At 47.2% G+C, this 16,636-nt stretch overlaps 1 protein-coding gene across 1 annotated transcript; it reads right to left on the bottom strand.

The window, feature by feature from the left end:
* Positions 1 to 13,771: 13,771 nt before the first annotated feature.
* On the bottom strand, positions 13,772 to 15,925 carry LOC123448463. Its single transcript, XM_045125367.1, has 2 exons — positions 15,572 to 15,925; positions 13,772 to 15,487 (listed from the first exon to the last, which is right to left on the bottom strand). The coding sequence occupies exon 2, from the start codon at positions 15,446 to 15,448 to the stop codon at positions 14,141 to 14,143; it is 1,308 nt and encodes a 435-aa protein (XP_044981302.1). The 5' UTR covers positions 15,449 to 15,487; positions 15,572 to 15,925; the 3' UTR covers positions 13,772 to 14,140.
* Between the last annotated feature and the right edge of the window lie 711 nt (positions 15,926 to 16,636).

Genomic DNA, 16,636 nt, shown 5'->3' with positions numbered 1-16,636 from the left:
GTCGGCACAATGCTCCCCAAAAAGCCACTAAGGCCACCGTATTCTCTTCACGCCCTCGCACGATGCAAGGTACCGTGATTCCACTATAGGTGGCCTTGAAGGCGGCGACCGAACCTTTACAAACAAGGTTGGGGCAACTCCACACAAAGCTTGGAGGCTCCCAACTAAAGCACGAAGCTTCACCACAATGGAATATGGCTTCGAGGTGACCTCAACCGTCTAGGATGCTCAAACACCGAAGAGTAACAAGATCCGCAAGGGATTGGTGGGGGAATCAACTTTTCTCTTGGTGGAAGTGTGGATCTAGGCCTTCTCAACCAATCCCTAAAGAATCAACAAGTTTGATTGGCTAGGGAGAGAGATCGGGCACTTTAGAGCTTGTGGAGCAACAATGGAGCTTAGAGAGGTAAGAGATAGGGTTCCTCAGCTAGAAGAACCCTTTATATAGTGGGGGAAAAATCAGACCATTTTCTCACTCTCTGCCCGAGCACCAGCAGTACTACCGCTGTGCCGGAGCAGTACTACCGCTGCCTGGCGGTACTACCGCTGGCTGCAGCGGTACTACCGCTGACACCAGCGGTACTACCGCTGGCCCCTTGGTAGTGCACAAGCACTACTACCGCCGGGAAAAGTCTTCGCAAAAGGGTCCGTCCACAAACTACCGCTAGGTAGGTAGAACAAAACACCTGGAGCGGTACTACCGCTGACCAGGGGCGGTACTACCGCTGGCCAGCGGTACTACCGCTAGGGACCATTTTGCAGAGATAAACGAGACGAATAGGCGAGGGCCGCTCCAAAAGATAAGGAAAGGGAGAATGTGAAGTGTGCGTGTGTAAAGATAGATTCCACCCAAACCTTTCCACTACGGATCCCCTCTTAATAGTACGGCTTTCCTATGACTCAAATAAAGAGAATCGTAGAGAGCATCGTGCTTCCGTTCCAGAAGAGAGGAGACGTGACGTCTTGTGCCGTTGACGAGTGTTACCTGAAACCTTGACACACACGATTAGTCCTGTACGGTACTGTCATCAATCACCAAAATTACTTAGGCATAAACTATGCCTCAACAATCTCCCCATTTTTGGTGGATTGATGAAAATACCGGATTTGCACAGAGAATAATATGAGAATAAAAAGATAGAGATATATGACAATACGGGACATATGACTCACAGCATATGATGGAAATAAATCTCACATAAGAAAGATCATGTCTCACACAAGATAGCAAACGAGAATCAAACCAAGTTCAAAACAAACCATACGAGATAAAGCAAAGCAATGCAAAGTTCAAATGAAAGAAAATCCTAGACTCTCTCCCTTTGGCACAAGACACCAAAAAGGGGGCACACCTAATGCCACAGGTAACTACTCCTCGTCTTCAGGATCACCAGACTCGTCTGTCCCCTCCTGGTCGGTCTGTTCCTCCTCTGCTGCCTCATCGCCAGACCACTGGTACCCCTGAGCCTGCATCCACGTGTCCTCCGGAGTGATGTCGTCCTCTGAGCCGCTGGAGATGTCCACATCCAAGGTCCTGAGAACACGCTTATGCCTCTGGCGGCTCTGCTTCTGAGCCACATGTGTCTGGTACTGTCCCTTGGCCTGCATACAGAAAAGTGTCTTCATCTTGTCCTATAGTTTGATAGCCCAAGATGGCATGGCAGACGAGCGGGACTGAGAGGCAGTTCCTCTGTCAGCAGCGGTCTCTGTATCTGTATCCATGTGCTGAAAGGATGTAGATGGATTGGCCCACTTGTCCTTGACGCGAAGCCTGATCGGGTCATGCACAATGTAATCAGACTGTGCGTAGAGCACCTCATCCGGAAAAGCCTGTTCCCACTTATGGCAAATGTATGCAAATAGGTAAGGCCCGTAGATAGGAACCTTACGATTGATGATGCAGTTCCAGAGCTCTGTGAACAACACATCTGCAATATCCAGCTGAGCAGACTCCTGAGACATAGCATCCTCACACAGTAACAGCATCTCAGCCAAGTAGCCATGGACCTTATCGAAGTTACCAATCCGAGGGAAAAGGGTGTTGCGAAAGATCCGATGCATGATGTACAGGTGCTTGGGAAGCACCCCCTTCCTCAGATACAGTGACTGCAGTCTGTCCTTTGCGGAGGCCCTATCGGTGGGGGCTGTAGCATGAGGACGCAGCCCAAGAGAAGTGTCAGCACCCTGAAAATCAATGTGAAGGAACTGCATGAACTCAGTCCAGGAACCGGTCATCCTTTTTGACCCAGTCATCCAGATCATGGAACGCTGATCATCAGGTGAGAAATGGACTGTGACATAAAACTGAGCCACTGCAGTGGGATCAAAGTCCGTCTTGAAGGTGATGATGTCTTTGATGCCCAGTTTGTCAACCAGAGAGAGGGCATCAGCAAAGTAGTTCATGTTCCGCTGAAGATGTGCCAGATCAATCCACTGAACAGAGACATGGTTCTTCTTGAAGGGAGCAATAACATCCCGATAGATCCTGCACTGGTCCCTTGCCCAGACATTGTCAACACCATCGATCACTTCTCTCTCCTTGAGATATGGGTTCTTGGTGCGAAATTGCAGAAAGTCCTTGGGGGACATTGTACGGATATTGACCCTCTTTTCCTTGTGAGCGGTCTTCTTGAAGGACTTCTTCTTGGGAGGCAGACCAGACGTGGCAGACCCCTCGGGCGCCTCTGTGTTGCGAAACTGTTTGGACGCCGTGTCCCGTGGGGGTTCGAACGGCGAGCAGAGCCACCTGTGACACAGACCACAAAGCGAAAAAGATGCGACAAGAAAAGTAAAGGCAATGAAACTTGAGAACGCAGAAAAAGGAAACATGCATTGCTAAGCACAAAACAAAAAGAATACACCGTGAATGCTCCTGGCGGTAGTACCGCTGGGGCCTGGCGGTAGTACCGCCAGTCCTGGCGGTAGTACCGCTGGGGGTCCTAGCGGTAGTACCGTTACCCCCTGGCGGTAGTACCGCTGGGGGTTTGACTTTCAGATCTGACATATGGAACTCGTTTTCGAGGGCATGGACTGAATATGAACACTAAGACGTACACCCCAACCCTACTGTCATGAGGAACACATAGTAACACGAGGTACAAACATGTCTAGGCAAGAGAGAGCACGTTTTAGATCTAATCCAAAAGTTCAAGTATTCGATCTAAGACGATGAAATTCTAAACCATGGCAGCAATCATAACAACAAACCATCGGACATATACTCCCCTCAAATATTTCCTTCATACCATCCAATAACTAGCCATAGGATCAACAAGATGAATCCAATCCCCAATGCTCCTAACCCTAGAACACGAAGAACAACCAAATAGAAGAAGGGAGGAGCTTTACCGGGATTCATGGCTCTTGGAGTAGGAAGAAGAGATGAAGCAACCCTTCCACACCAACGGGGAGGAGGAGCTCTACGAAGTGAGATCCAAACAGGGGGTTTTCGGGCTAAGGGAGGGAGGAGCCGCGAGGAAGAAGAAACAGATGCAAAAATCGGGGCCCCCTCCCTTTATATAGCCCAAGGGGTACGGGCCAGCGGTAGTACCGCTGTGGTCCTAGCGGTAGTACCGCTGTCTGGCGGTAGTACCGCCAGATGCAGCGGTAGTACCGCTGGGGTCCTGGCGGTAGTACCGCTCCCCCTTGAAACCCTAGAAATTTTCTAGCCGGTCGTGTTAGATTTTGAATCCTGGCGGTAGTACCGCTGGGGTCCTGGCGGTAGTACCGCTACCCCTGGCGGTAGTACCGTTGGGGTCCTGGCGGTAGTACCGCTACCCCTGGCGGTTGTACCGCTGTACATGTTTCAACACGGCTAAGGAAAACGGGAAACTTGGAACATGACAAGTGAGTAAAAAGGGATGACTTCCAAGAAAATGTACTGACTTGTCATTGTATATCCTCTCCTTATGCGCAAGAAAGGATGGAGGGGCGGTGGCCGAGGCCACCTATGTTTGAGACACTGGTATGACACCGCGAAGATTTATCCTTGGGTTCATGACCAATGCTCGTCTTTGAAGCACAAGTGCTATTTGACAATGGCTAAAGTGAAAGACTAGATTGATTTACGCATAATGGGGGGAGGGAGAGTTCATTGAGAGAACAACACTCCCCCTATATCCATGCCTACATCTAGACCAAGATGAAATGTAAAGTGAGGTGCAACATGCCTAGTTTCAATCCACATTACTTGAATCAATGATATTTAGCTCATGCCTTAACTCCCGGAACCTTGCTTCATCTAGTGGCTTGGTGAAAATATCTGCAAGTTGCTCTTCAGTGTGGATGAAGTGAACCTCAATATCACCTAGCTTGATATGTTCACGGATGAAGTGATGACGAATATCAATATGTTTGGTTTTGCTATGTTGCACTGGGTTGAGGGAAATCTTGATGGCGCTTTGATTGTCACATAGAAGAGGCACTTTGTCACAAGTGACACCATAATCCTTTAAAGTTTGCCTCATCCATAGCAATTGTGCACAACAACTTGCAGCTGCCACATACTCAGCTTCGGTGGATGATAAGGAGACACAGTTCTGCTTCTTTGAAGACCAACTTACCAAAGAGCGACCAAGGAATTGGCACCCTCCAGATGTTGACTTTCTCTCCACACAATCTCCAGCCCAATCTGAGTCAGAATAGCCAACTAGATTGAAGTTTGCTCCTTTGGGATACCAGAGGCCAAAGTTTTGGGTATGAGCCAAATATCGAAAGATTCGTTTGACAGCCATGTAATGACTTTCTTTTGGTGCGGATTGAAACCGTGCACATATCCCTACACTCAACATAATATCCGGTCTAGATGCACAGAGGTAAAGAAGGGATCCAATCATGGAGCGGTATACCTTTTGATCCACTGCTTTACCATTGGGATCACTGTCAAGCTTGCATCTGGTTGGCATGGGGAACCTGACCGGTTTGACATCTTCGAGCTCGAACCGTTTGAGCATGTCTTGAGTGTACTTGGCTTGTTTGATGAATGTCCCTTCTAGACCTTGTTTAATCTCGAACCCGAGGAAAAACTTCAACTCTCCCATCATGGACATCTCAAACTTCTCAGTCATTAGCGCAGCAAATTCTTCATTGAATGAAATGTTAGGAGAGCCAAAGATAATATCATCAACATATAGTTGGCATATGAACAAGTCCCCTTTAACTCTCTTAGTAAAAAGAGTGGGATCAATCTTCCCAATTTCAAACCCACGATCTTGTAATAACTCAGTAAGGTACTCATACCACGCGCGTGGGGCTTGTTTAAGGCCATAGAGTGCCTTATTGAGTTTGTACACATGATTGGGGAGCTTGGGATGTTCGAATCCCGGGGGTTGTTTAACATATACCAACTCATTTAAAGGACCATTAAGAAATGCACTTTTCACATCCATTTGCTGTAATTTGAAGTTATGATGAGAAGCGAAAGCAAGTAACATGCGAATAGATTCTAGACAAGCAACAGGGGCAAAGGTTTCACCGTAGTCGATACCCTCGACTTGGGAGTAGCCTTGAGCCACCAATCTCGCCTTGTTTCAAATCACAATTCCATTTGCGTCTTGCTTGTTCTTAAATATCCATTTGGTCCCAATGACATTATGTTCCTTCGTTGGTCGAGGCACTAAATCCCAGACTTGGTTGCGCTCGAAGTTGTTAACTTCTTCGTGCATGGCCATAAGCCAATCCTCATCATCGAGCGCTTCCTGTACCTGTTGAGGTTCACAATACGAGACAAACGCGTGATGCTCACAATAATTCCAAAGCTGTTGACGAGTAGATACTCCCCTTTTTAAACTGCCAAGAACATTTTTCATGAGATGTGACTTGGCTTTCAGCTTGTTCGCATTCTTGGCTGCTCGACGCTCCAAGAGTTCTTCATTGGATAACGTGGGAGCATCGACTTGTATCTTTTGTTTGCCCTTGCGTCTTCAGCCGGTTGTTGGAGCTCCAGACGGGAATTGTGAAACAGTCTCCTGATCACTAGTTTGATCTTGTATTAGTGGTTGCTCTTGATCTTGATCTTGTGCTGGTTCAGGGTCTGGTAGTAGTGCTTGAATATCATGAGGTATATCACCATTGTTAGGCAATTGATCTTGACCGTGAGCTTGATCAACTTGTTGAGAGTCTTCTCTTTGTTCATCGGAAGCTGTGGGGCTTGTGGGGGTGATGGCTCCACTTGAGTAGAGCATTGTCCTTCTCCTTCGGCCACAAGGGGTTCCTCAATGGGGAGTATTTGACCAATTCCCATTCTTCTTATGGCTTCGGGAGGTATTTCATCACCTATATCACAAAGACCACTTTGCTCCACTTGGGAGCCATTATTTTCGTCAAACTCTACGTTACACGTCTCCTCAATTAGTCCGGTGGACTTGTTGAGGACACGGTAAGCATGAGAGTTTGTAGCATAACCAACAAAGATACCCTCATGTGCTCTAGAATCAAATTTAGCTAACCGAGCTCCCTTTTTAAAAATGAAACACTTACAACCGAATACCCGGAAGTACTTGAGATTGGGCTTGTTTCCAGTTAGAATCTCATACGGAGTCTTGTTCAAGCCTTTGCGGATGTAGAGCCGATTGGACGCATGACATGCTGTGTTGATGGCCTCTGCCCAGAAGTTGTATGGAGATTTGAATTCTGCCATCATTGTTCTTGCAGCGTCTATCAAGGTCCGATTCTTCCTTTCTACCACGCCGTTTTGCTGAGGGGTATATGGTGCAGAATATTGGTGCTTTATTCCCTCGTCACCTAGGAACTCATCTAGGGTGTAGTTCTTGAACTCGGTGCCGTTGTCACTCCTAATCATCAAGATCTTTGCTTCATGTTGATGTTGCGCTTCATTAGCAAAGTTGATGACTGTTTGTTGAGTTTCACTCTTCCTTTTGAAGAAATATACCCAGGTATATCTTGAGTAGTCATCAACAATCACTAAGCAATATTTTCTGCCTCCAAGACTATCAAATGTTGGAGGACCAAACAGATCCATATGGAGGAGTTCCAATGGCCTCTTAGTGTAGATAAGAGTCGTTGGACGATGAGCAGTTTCATGAATCTTTCCTTCAATGCAAGCACTGCAAACACGATCTTTAGCAAAGCTCACATTTGTTAGTCCACGAACATGGTCCCCTGTCAGGAGACTTTGCAAAGATCTCATATTGACATGAGCTAAACGGCGATGCCAAAGCCAGCCCACGTCAACTTTAGCCATTAAACATGTCGCAGTCTTAGTGGGTCGCCTTGAGAAGTTCACCACATAGAGACCATTTTCGACATGTCCAACATAGGCTACTTTAAGAGTCTTGCTCCTTAGGAGGACCACAGTGTCAATATTAAAGAAAGTGGAAAAACCCATGATTGCAAGTTGACGAACTGAAAGTAAATTGTAGGCAAGTGACTCAACAAGCATGACCTTCTCAATAGATAAATCTTGAGAGACGACCACCTTACCAAATCCCAATACCTTTGACGAGGATGCATCGGCGAATTGGACATGGGTGGGCATAGATGGAGAAGGATGCACATCCACCACTAAGTCCTTGCTGCCGGTCATATGATTTGTTGCTCCACTATCGAGCAACCATGACACCCCACCGGAAGCAAACTCCTGCAAAAGATCAAGGCTTGGTTTTAGGTACCCATTTTTTAATGGGTCATTTCATGTTAGAAACAAGGGTCTTAGGAACCCAGATAGCCCATTCAATCTCTTCATCGTAGGAACCAACAAATCTGGCATAAACATGCCCATCACTAGCACAACATAAAACATAAGAAGAATTGAGTTTGCCGGCTGTGTTAGTAGGAGCAGTTTTGCCCTTCTTGGGGTTCCCATAGTCCACCTTGTTCCTGTTCACCTTCTGAGTCCCCTCACCCTCTTTGACAAAGATGTCCATGAGGGTGAGAGATCGTTTGTTCTTGTTCTTCCTTTTACCTTTTGAGTTGGAGGTAAGTCCAAGTCCTTCCTTTCCTACAACACCCTTTTGAGTGCTCAAGAGATCATTCAGACTCTTCTCACCTTGTCTGCATGCCACAAGGCCCTTCTCAAGTTTCTCCTTTAACTTGGCATTTTCCTCCATAAGATGAACATGCTCACAACAAGGGTTAGTTGCACAAGTATTATCAATTAACACAAAGGGAGGACAAGTAGAGATCTCCTTGGTAAGCTTTGCTTGGAGTTGATCATGAGACTCTTTCAGAGAGAAATGAACACCTTTCAAGGCTTTGTGGGCCTTGTAAAGTATGTCAAACTCTTCTTTGAGTCTGTCACGGCCAACTTCAAGAGCATATTGTTCAGATTTAAGCATGCGAGTAAGAACAACATCATGATCTAGTTTCTTTTGCATTTTAGCGCAGTCATCGTTATATGACTCCCCAAGAGCCAAACGAAGGGTGCGCTCTTCTTCTAGAGCACTAGATAATTCGGCAATTTCATCGGCATAGTCACGGCTATGTCCCTATAGCTCGGAGATAGTCTCCTCATGAGACTCAATGAGGTCAGTGGCCTCACCCAGTTGTTCCAAGAGAGCAACAAAGTGCTTCTTGGGTTCTCCCTTAATAGTGCATAGAAACTTATCAAGATCATGCTCATTAAGTTCTCCAACATCACTACCTTCTACACAATTTAACAATGAAGGAGCAGAAGCAATGTTGGTCTTAATGATGGGAGTTACCTGATTGGTACCTTTTGCCATGAGGCACTTGGTGATGTGGTTCTCGTTGGGGGCGTTGAAGAGAGACACCTTCTGGGAAGAGGTAGTGGCGATAGCAACAGTTGTCGTTGCCACTGCATCATCCTCATCGCCATCATCATCAGAAGGATACTCCTCCAGGGCCACCATCCCTTTTGGGTTGTTCTTGATTGGAAATGATTTGGTTTTGTCTTTGCGAATTAGCTTGCCTCCGTTGTCTTCCCTCTTCTCATAGGGACATTCTGTCACGAAGTGACTCACGTTGCCATAGTTATAACATGTCCTCACTCGTTGTTTGGGTTTGAATCCACTCGAGTTGTTCTTGTTGAAGGTGGGTCTTGAGTTCCTTTTATTTCCCCAGAATTGCCTTGATGCAAGAGCCATGTGCTCATGATAAGCATACCTTGTGTCTTCAGGGCAGCTCTCCTCTTCCTCCTCTTCTTCTTCTTCTTCAAGCATTGCTCTTGCTTTCAACGCAAGGTTGGGTGAAGTGGTTTTTGATCGGACACGAGCAAGTGCATTGTCGGCTGTTTCGTTCATGATTGACATTGCGATGAACTCATCCAACACTTCACTGGAAGACAAGGAGTGGAAGTCTGGCCGCTGACGAATGACAGATGACATGGCTTTATTGAAAGGCATGATGGCTTTGAGAAACTTGCGCTTGACCCATGTATCATCCACATCCTTACTCCCATGATCCTTTAGTGCCACAGCTATAGCAGTCACCCTCCGATAGAGATCACGAGGGTCCTCGTCTTCCTTCATCACAAACTCATCGGCCTTATCAAGTATCACTTTATAGTTGGATCGTTGAATACTTGAGCTTCCCTTGTACAGTACCATAATATGCTCCCAACAATCCTTGGCCAATGTGAAGGGACGCAAGTGGGGAAGGTCTTCAGGTGGTACAGCAGACTGGAGAATAAACAACGCAGAGTGATTATATTGATTGTCTACATCTTCTCTTGGAGTGAGGTTGCTTGGGTCATGTGGATAATATCCTTGCTCGATAATTCTCCACAAGTTTGTTGAGCTATGATTCAAATGTGACTTAATAGAAAATACCCAGTTAGCAAAGTCACCTTTCACAAGTTTAGGAGGAGGACCAACAGGATTAAGACGAGGTGCGAGAACGGGTCCTCCATATGTCATGGGAAGTGGAACCGAAGCATATGTTCCAGTCCCATCCTTTTCGCGAGGTGAAGCAAGTTGCATACCTTTAGCCGCTTCCTTAGAGGAGTTGGCCTCCGAATCGGAAATGGTGGGTTTAACCACTAAAGCCGGTTCGGGTGAACTTTTAAGACCATCAATTAATTCTTTAAGCATGGTTTTGACTTCGCTCGTCAAGGACGTCTTGAGGGCGGCCATAGCCGTATTCAAGTCGTCCCTTGTGACCGAAGTCAAGTCCATGTCCTCGGGTTGCCCACGGTTAACTTCCTCTCCGCCTTCCATACTCTTCGGGTGGTTAAACCCTTAATAAAGAGACGTGACTCTGATACCAATTGAAAGGATCGATATGGTTGGCTAGAGGGGGGGGGTGAATAGGCAACGACCACTTTTTAATTAATCTTAACAAGTTAAGGTAAACACTATACGGGTTCACAAATAATATGACAAAGAGGTGAACCGTATAGAAGCTAACAACTAGAGCTATTAGGACAAGTAAGATATAGTCACAAGCATAAGCAAATACAAAGTAAAGGTTAGAGATAACCACAAGTGGAACCGATGGAGACGAGGATGTGTTACCGAAGTTCCTTCCCTTTGACAGGAAGTACGTCTCCGTTGGAGCGGTGTGTCGGCACAATGCTCCCCAAAAAGCCACTAAGGCCACCGTATTCTCCTCACGCCCTCGCACGATGCAAGGTACCGTGATTCCACTATAGGTGGCCTTGAAGGCGGCGACCGAACCTTTACAAACAAGGTTGGGGCAACTCCACACAAAGCTTGGAGGCTCCCAACTAAAGCACGAAGCTTCACCACAATGGAATATGGCTTCGAGGTGACCTCAACCGTCTAGGATGCTCAAACACCCAAGAGTAACAAGATCCGCAAAGGATTGGTGGGGGAATCAACTTTTCTCTTGGTGGAAGTGTGGATCTAGGCCTTCTCAACCAATCCCTAAAGAATCAACAAGTTTGATTGGCTAGGGAGAGAGATCGGGCACTTTAGAGCTTGTGGAGCAACAATGGAGCTTAGAGAGGTAAGAGATAGGGTTCCTCAGCTAGAAGAACCCTTTATATAGTGGGGGAAAAATCAGACCGTTTTCTCACTCTCTGCCTGAGCACCAGCGGTACTACCGCTGTGCCGGAGCGGTACTACCGCTGCCACCGCTGGCTGCAGCGGTACTACTGCTGGGCCTCCAGCGGTACTACCGCTGACACCAGCGGTACTACCGCCGGGAAAAGTCTTCGCAAAAGGGTCCGTCCACAAACTACCGCTAGGTAGGTAGAACAAAACACCTGGAGCGGTACTACCGCTGTCCAGCGGTACTACCGCTGGAACCAGCGGTACTACCGCTGGGGACCATTTTGCAGAGATAAACGAGACGAATAGGCGAGGGCCGCTCCAAAAGATAAGGTAAGGGAAAATGTGAAGTGTGCGTGTGTAAAGATAGATTCCACCCAAACCTTTCCACTACGGATCCCCTCTTAATAGTACGGCTTTCCTATGACTCAAATAAAGAGAATCGTAGAGAGCGCCGTGCTTCCGTTCCAGAAGAGAGGAGACGTGACGTCTTGTGCCGTTGACGAGTGTTACCTGAAACCTTGACACACACGATTAGTCATGTACGGTACTGTCATCAATCACCAAAATTACTTAGGCATAAACTATGCCTCAACAGTGGTCTTCGCCGACGGTGTCAGCCTCGGCTTCCTCCTCTACCAGAGCCATGAACGCATCCTCGTCGTCTGAGTCCATGGCCGAACAAGCAAATCGCCAAATACCTAGCAGGGTGGTGGATGGGCAGCCGCCAATATCCCCACATGCATGGCCTTGGAAAGCTCGCTCAGGAGAGCGGGATGGAGGCTGCAACAAAACCAGCTAGGAAATGGCCTTTTCTAGCGACGTGCAGCGGCTGTGGGCAGGTGGGTGGCGCCGGGATCGGCTTGGCAACGAGGCGTCCTATGGCACGTGAGGGTGAATCTGGCGGGGGAAAGGCGTTTCTTGCCTGACAGTGGTGTCCCACACGTTGCTTTTCCTTCCGCCAGAGCACCAAAGTGCCCCCCAGCGTGCTGGGTTCGGCGTGGGATCGCCGGTCCAAAAAATGGGCCCAAACGGCGAAAAACGAGGCCCGGAGTACGCGACTGGGCGATTTTTTAGCATCGGCGACAAAATAGGGGCCTGGGGCCTGGCTGGAGATGCTCTTACAACTCATGTGTCACATATCCTATTGATAGACTATCACCCATATTAGTTGGAGAAAGTCGGTGCTTCCATCCCCATGTGAAAGCACACACTACTTTTTATTTTGACCGCAAATAGAGTTTATTTCTCAAACAACGGTAAGTCATTTACAATAAGATGAGAAATAAAGTCAGTGATAGAATTTCCCTAGAATTCAGAGGATGTGAGTGTTTAGCTAACATATATGGCACTTGATTAAATTCGCGGAAGCAATGAACACAAGACGATGTTGCAATGTCTGACCCCATTTTCTTGCACATTGTAATGACAGCCACATCAGCTCCATAGTAAGCTTCCTGTTGATTCATGGCATCTACTGCAGCCAAGCTACCAGACTCAATTACCAGCAAATTACAGCCAATTCTTTGTGCAAGCCAAATTCCATTTTTTGACATCATGTATCTCCACAGAATCAGCAGCGCAAACATGAGGCATGAACAGAAAGCGCACACTTTACTCGAGATACGAGTGGAGGCGTACGTGGTAAATTAAAACCACAACATTGTCTGTACACCATCTGTGCAGCAGGACATGTAAAGAATCATTTGAAGTTGTATTGTTACATCTCATTACAATAACAATACTTTTCACGGACATAGAAATGCTGTTTATCTAGGTTGTATTTAGTTAAATTACCTCTGTACTTAAATATAGTGTTACATAAGGATCTTAACTTTAAGGGGCAAATTTTAGATTCCATAGTAAAATCATAAGAAACATCTGGTTGTCGTTCCTCATGTTGGTAACTTGGTGAACATTGATCTGATCGTAAGAACCTGAAATGTGGATTTCCTATCAGCACACATGCAAGTAGTGAGATAATTACATAACATATCTTGTCTTACCATACACTTCTGCCCTCCCTTAGGTCTCCCAAGATATTTATAAGACCCCTTAGGTTCAACAATAATTTAGGTTAATCATTGTAAGATCCTAAAGAGTGCTTACAAGATATCCTGCGACCTATGATACTGATTGATCATGAAGACCTTCATCTAACAATATTCTAAATGAAAGATGACAGCTTCTCCAATTGAAGCATTTCCCGAAAAAGAACCTGATCTGAGAGACTTTGTGTGATACTTTGTTCAGTTGGCAGGCAAAATAGGGCTGCTCGTGTGATACTTACGGATCTTGATCTAAATGACAAACAGGATCCTAAATAATTCATCATCCCTCTAATATTAACTCATGTCATGTTATATATTCACGCTCACTTCCTCTATTTTATCTGTCTGCGTGCTTTTTGCTTAATTCACCAGCATGAACTGACTCCACCAATCAAAATCAGATCCATAGCTCTGGTATCGAATGTGATAATTGCATAGATAAATTCCACAAAAGATGGTTTTAAAAAAATATTTGTGGCGCGTCCTTGCATCCTAGTCAAATACCACAAGTTTTATCTTAATGTCTACACAGGTCAATGCTTCAAGTTTTAAGCATTTTTAGCACTGAAATCTAAAACTTGTTTGTACACCTTTCTCTATATAATAGTTTGGAATGAAAACTTGGAAGAACCTACAAAGTTTGACCATCTTTGATGTTGCAAAGTTTCAGATTTTTTTAATTTGTTTTCCTAATTTGTTTTTATTTTACTGTTTATAGAGGATGTGTAGGCACCCGGAAGCTGTTACACCTTTCTCAAAGAACAAATTAGGCAGCAATCCGAGAGATAATGGTACATGTGCAAATGAAATGTCAATTACGATCACAATTGGCTACAAAATTACCTTCTTAGACAATGGAGATTCCCATAATACGAACGAAAATTCAGCAGCCCATTACTACTTGTTCAACAGAACATTAAAGGTTCAGCTAGCACACCAAGTCTAAACAGGCACAAGTTAAACTGACAATGAAACACAGAGGCAACATTCTGCACCGCAAGACCCAATTATCTGCATGTGGCAGCTGTATCCTGTTGATCTGATTTAGTAGGGCAACCCTTGAAACAATTGTTCCTTGCCTTGACGATGCACCATCATCTACGTCATAAATTAACTTGCATCTTCAATAAGCCTGCCACACGCAGATCTTAAGATTTCTGGCTATTCCTGACTCATAGCAATTAACCCAAAGATAATTGACAAAACTATTGGTCCCCATAAAGAGAAATAATTTTTTGACATATCTCCCCTCAGTTTGTTCCACTTGATTCTACAGCCCACCAAGCGAGACATGAACAAGGTCGGCCAATCCATCTCAAACGGGACAGCCATTGTGACAATGCCGCAAAACCAGTCGGTGACGGTCTCCATCGCCCCAGTTTGGAGATCTACAATGTACATGCAATCTTGATTGTCCTTGATGAGCAGTTTACCGCTAATCTCACTCACGCACACGCATCGCACCAGGTCGACCGTACTCTGCTTGGGTTGTTTTAGCTCAATCATCTTGGTGTGGTGCCAGCAGTCTGCCATGCCATCTAAACTCTTGTTGTCACCTTCATGTGTCCAGATCTCCAGCCAGGTGCAGTCCCTGTGTAAACCAAGCAGCGATAGCCTTCCGTCGTTGGTGACACTAAGCAATGCACTGTAAAACTTGAAGCCGAGGTTGTTTGGTGTGACTTGGAGCTTTGTTAAAGCCATCTGCGTGGTCTCAGCGCACACGCTGAGTGTGTAGAAGTTTGACATGAACTTGAAGAGCCAGTGTGCTATGCCTTGGCACACGACAATGTTGACCTGCTGGGGCACAACATATCCGGAATGCTCCACCGGTCCAAAGCATATCCTCGGACTTCTCCAGCTCGACTCGTCGGACGCGAGCACATGGAGATTGTACTGCCCGTCGTAACTGATGATTAACACTTTGAAGGGCGAGGCCCCTCGCCGTTTGGTCTTGGTCGGGGAACAATCCGCACGGGTTAGAACGGTGCATCCTTCTATCCGGAAAGACCTATTGAACTTCAACGGAGGCAGCCGGCGGCTTGTGCCGGCGACTGGATCGCACACAGCCAGGACCATGGTTCTCTCGAACATGCTGATGGCATCTTGTGGGAGGAAGCGCACAACAAGAAGGCCACGGTGTGAGGCGAGCACCACTGCCTGGCTGCCTTGAGGCTGATCAGGGATGGTGAGGAAGCGGTGGGGCTGAGGCGAGCATGGCACCGGGGTGAAGGGCGGCATGGGCATGGTAGAGCTCCATCCCGTCGGTTCTTGACGGGGCTGTTGCACGGCGAAGAATCCGAGCAGGGAGGACTGGAGGACCACGCCTTCCGGCCAGCGGCGGCGGAGGAAAGACCGGTCGGCTATGAGGAGGCGCCATCGCCTGCACGTCACGGCGCAGCGGAATAGGGCTGCGACCTCCGTCACGCGGACCAGGATCTCCACGACCACGTGTTCCGGCAGCGTCTCCATCGATCTTCAGCAGGGCCGGCGCGCGATACTTGCGACTTGCTAGGGATGGAGGTGCGATTGCGGATTAATTAGGTCCCGATCTGAGTTGCCAGGAACCCCGAGTCGAAGTGTGGAAGCTGCTACCTTTTTTGGGTGGCTTGGAGGCGCTGAAAGACGAGGCCGTGAGGCAGATCCGGAAGACGAGGGAGGCCCTGCGCCGGCCGGTGGGGGGCGAGGCGGCGCTGGAGTGGATCGACGGTGAGCGGGGGCTGCTGGACGTCCAAGGGATAGCCCTGGAACGACGACGAGGCGATGGTCGATGGGGATGGAAGCGGCGCTAAAGTGGCTGGACGGCGAGGCGCCGATCGATTGGGGATGTTTGCGACGCACTCGAGTGGTTGGACGACGACGGGGAGGGAGACGGCGCTGGAGGAGTGGCGGCGGCAGCAGCGGGTGTGGGATCGAGCGCCGCTAGTGGGGTAGGGTGCGGCGGCGTCCTTCGCGATCGCGGGGATTAGGGTTTTTAGGGATTTTAACCCCTTTCCTTTTCACGACGTTGGGCCCATCCACTTAATTCGAGGCTCGGCCTGTTCACAAATATCCTGGGCCGTCACTAAGGTCTCGGTAAGGAATTTCTGTACGCATTTCCTACAAACGAAATGCATTTATATTTTTTTTCTCAAGAAACTATGTTTTTCCTGCGAAAAATCATCGCCCTGTGTTCCATTATACCAACCCACCCGTCCCCCTCCCCCTGGATCGGGTCAAAACTCGGTGGGTTCCACCCCGGCAAGGGCCGGATCCCCATCTGACTTATAACAGTCTCTGGTTAGACCCGATCAATATTAGCTCCCTCCCGAACAACATGAAAATCAGCATGATTTCTAGCAAAAGGTGATGTCGCAAACTTACTCATAACTGAAGATGAATCAAGAAGATGAATCAAGTGCAGAGCTAGATGGCAGTTCCTTACCTCTCCTCGTAGTGGAAGGCAAGATTTCAGTTCTTGGATCTTTCGAATTCCTCATAGTGATCAGCGGACGTAAATCCTAAGTGACTCACAGAATATAGTTGTGCTTCCCCAACAACGGCGACAGAAAAAGGTCTTGATAACCCACAAGTGTAGGGGATCGCAACAGTTTTCGAGGATAGAGTATTCAATCCAAATTTGTTGGTTCACCAAAGGGAAAACGAAAGAATATTCTCAGA

This window comes from Hordeum vulgare, chromosome 1H (genome assembly GCF_904849725.1).
Source record: "Hordeum vulgare subsp. vulgare chromosome 1H, MorexV3_pseudomolecules_assembly, whole genome shotgun sequence".
Lineage (NCBI taxonomy): Eukaryota > Viridiplantae > Streptophyta > Magnoliopsida > Poales > Poaceae > Hordeum > Hordeum vulgare.
The sequence above is the reverse complement of the archived record's forward strand: the minus strand, read 5'-3'. Positions and strand labels throughout refer to the sequence as shown.